The sequence below is a fragment of the Gekko japonicus genome, unplaced genomic scaffold (genome assembly GCF_001447785.1).
Source record: "Gekko japonicus isolate JY-2015 unplaced genomic scaffold, Gekko_japonicus_V1.1 scaffold772, whole genome shotgun sequence".
NCBI classification, from domain to species: Eukaryota; Metazoa; Chordata; class Lepidosauria; order Squamata; family Gekkonidae; genus Gekko; species Gekko japonicus.
Genome location: NW_015177031.1, coordinates 809,605 through 811,621, shown reverse-complemented (window position 1 = coordinate 811,621; position 2,017 = coordinate 809,605). Strand labels below are relative to the sequence as shown.

General features: G+C 49.3%; 1 protein-coding gene across 1 annotated transcript in view; it reads right to left on the bottom strand.

The window, feature by feature from the left end:
• Positions 1–941: 941 nt before the first annotated feature.
• Positions 942–2,017, bottom strand: part of TRPM7 (transient receptor potential cation channel, subfamily M, member 7) — a 70,347-nt gene continuing 69,271 nt past the window's right edge. Inside the window, exon 40 of the mRNA XM_015427919.1 lies at positions 942–1,388. Within this exon, the coding sequence (XP_015283405.1) occupies positions 1,258–1,388 (131 nt within the window). The 3' untranslated portion in view covers positions 942–1,257. The remainder of the gene's footprint in view (positions 1,389–2,017) is intronic.

The following is a 2,017-nucleotide window of genomic DNA, read 5'->3' as shown; positions in this document are numbered from 1 at the left end:
CTGCGAGCTGCGGCAATGCCGCCACAGCAAAGAGACACGATGCAGCACGGACTCTTTCTGCAAACCGCGGGAGGCCTAACATTACCTGAGAGGCAGGGAAAGGAACCACTCAGCAGCAGCCCCCACACTGCAAAAGCAACATTTCAAAGGAAACACCCCCCCCCCAAATGTTCATGTGTACATTCAGCTTTCATATACTGGTTTTTAGGACATCTTTGGAAGGCAAAATTTCTGAAGCAGCCACTATTGTAACAAGAAATAGCTCTTCCCTAACACCTGTCTCTCCCCCCCCCCCCCCCCCCCCGCTCTGTATTCTGGACCAGCCTCTATGGTTTTGTTCTATACAATGTGATTATTCCCCCTCCCCCAGTCTTCTCTTGAGGCTTTGCTACTACACAACAGTGACTTGATAAAACTGAAATGTATTTTTGTAATAAAAAAACATATCCCTAAGGGATTTCATGAAGCACAATTCATCCCCATGGGAACTGACTCCATGCTTTTGAGGCTGAATCCTGATACAGGAGACAGGCTCTCTATCTCTTCATGTCTGGGAACTGGTGCTTCCCGCCCCTGCAGCTTCACTGAGCAGGCACTGAGCGTGGGCAGATTCCCTTAGGAGCAGCTTTGTTCCTATGGACCACATAAAAAAAACATACATGGCACCGAATAGAGAGATCACATCTGGAAGGCGCCCTGCGGAAGTGTCAGAGAATCCTTCGGTATCTGTGGAGCAGGAAACGAAAGGAAGGGATCTCTCTTCCGTTGTTCTTGCCAGATGACAGAAACCAGCTGTCACCAAACCATGCTGATCTGCCTTAAAACCATCAGATGCAAAAACAAAACAAAAATAATCATTTGGTCAAGGGCATATTGCACTACAGAATGGAGGGGAGGGGAAAAAAGATCCCCCCTCCAAGGACCAAGGTAAAATTGTCAAGTTATCCTTCTGCTAAAATGTTTCTTTAAAAAGCTATTTCATAAATACTTAATTTCATCCAGCCTTTTAAAGAAAAATCACCAAACTACCCCTCCAGAGGTGGCTTCCTGTATCTCGGCCGTGTCTCCCCACCCCTTCTTCCAGGTATGGGCCAGTTCACTGTACCGGAGCCATCACAAAATTTCATTCCGTGTTTGTGTGGTTTTCACTTCAATGAACTTATTCGTCCAAACAACAGTGCAGGAAAAGATGGGGAGGAGAACCCAGTGATGACTTCTGCAAGCATTCGGTTGAAGCCGAAAGAACCGCGCGTGTTGCTACAGCATCACGTGACTCGCACTCGCTGAGCTCGATTCTTTGGTGCAGCTCCCGGGCTGAATGGTCAGTTCTGGGGAATCATCCTGAGGCAGTAGGATTTTGTCAGGGGTGTAATCATTCCTCTTCAGATCTATCGAGGGGTAAAAAAGGGGGGACATTATTACAATGGAACCACCACCACCCACACACTGCAAGAGAGGGGTGAACGGTTGTCTGAGTCTCAGCTCTCGCCTCTCCACCCAATTCTTCCCTCCCAGGAGCTGAGGCCAGTGTATGTAGTTTTCTTTCTCCTGCAGTTTGCACCCATGACAACCCCGGGGAGATGAGATTAGGGGGAGAGATGCTTACTGGGCCAGGGTCACCCCGGAAACCACATGGCCAAGTGGGGATTTGAACCCGGGTCTTCCGAATCCTAAGCCATCACTAAAGGAACTCCACCAGTGTGTGTAGCTAGGAGCCAATGTGGAGACAAGAGGCGGGGCTTCCCTGGCAGCTCCTCTGAGCTCTTCTGCCTGATAACACAAGTGTTGGATGAGTACACAGACAGGGGGCCCTTGGCCTCCATCTGCTGGCAAAGGGTCTGGGGGCTGGGACTGACCTCTGCCAGATGACTGAGGCACGGCCTGATTGACCCACATGCTTTGACCCCACCCCACCCAAATGCCTCCCAAATAACTGAAAAGGTAAAGAAAAACCAGGGCCTGAGAAAATCCGGAAGTTAGTTATTTTATGTGGAGAGGATGTTGGGACAAGAATTGT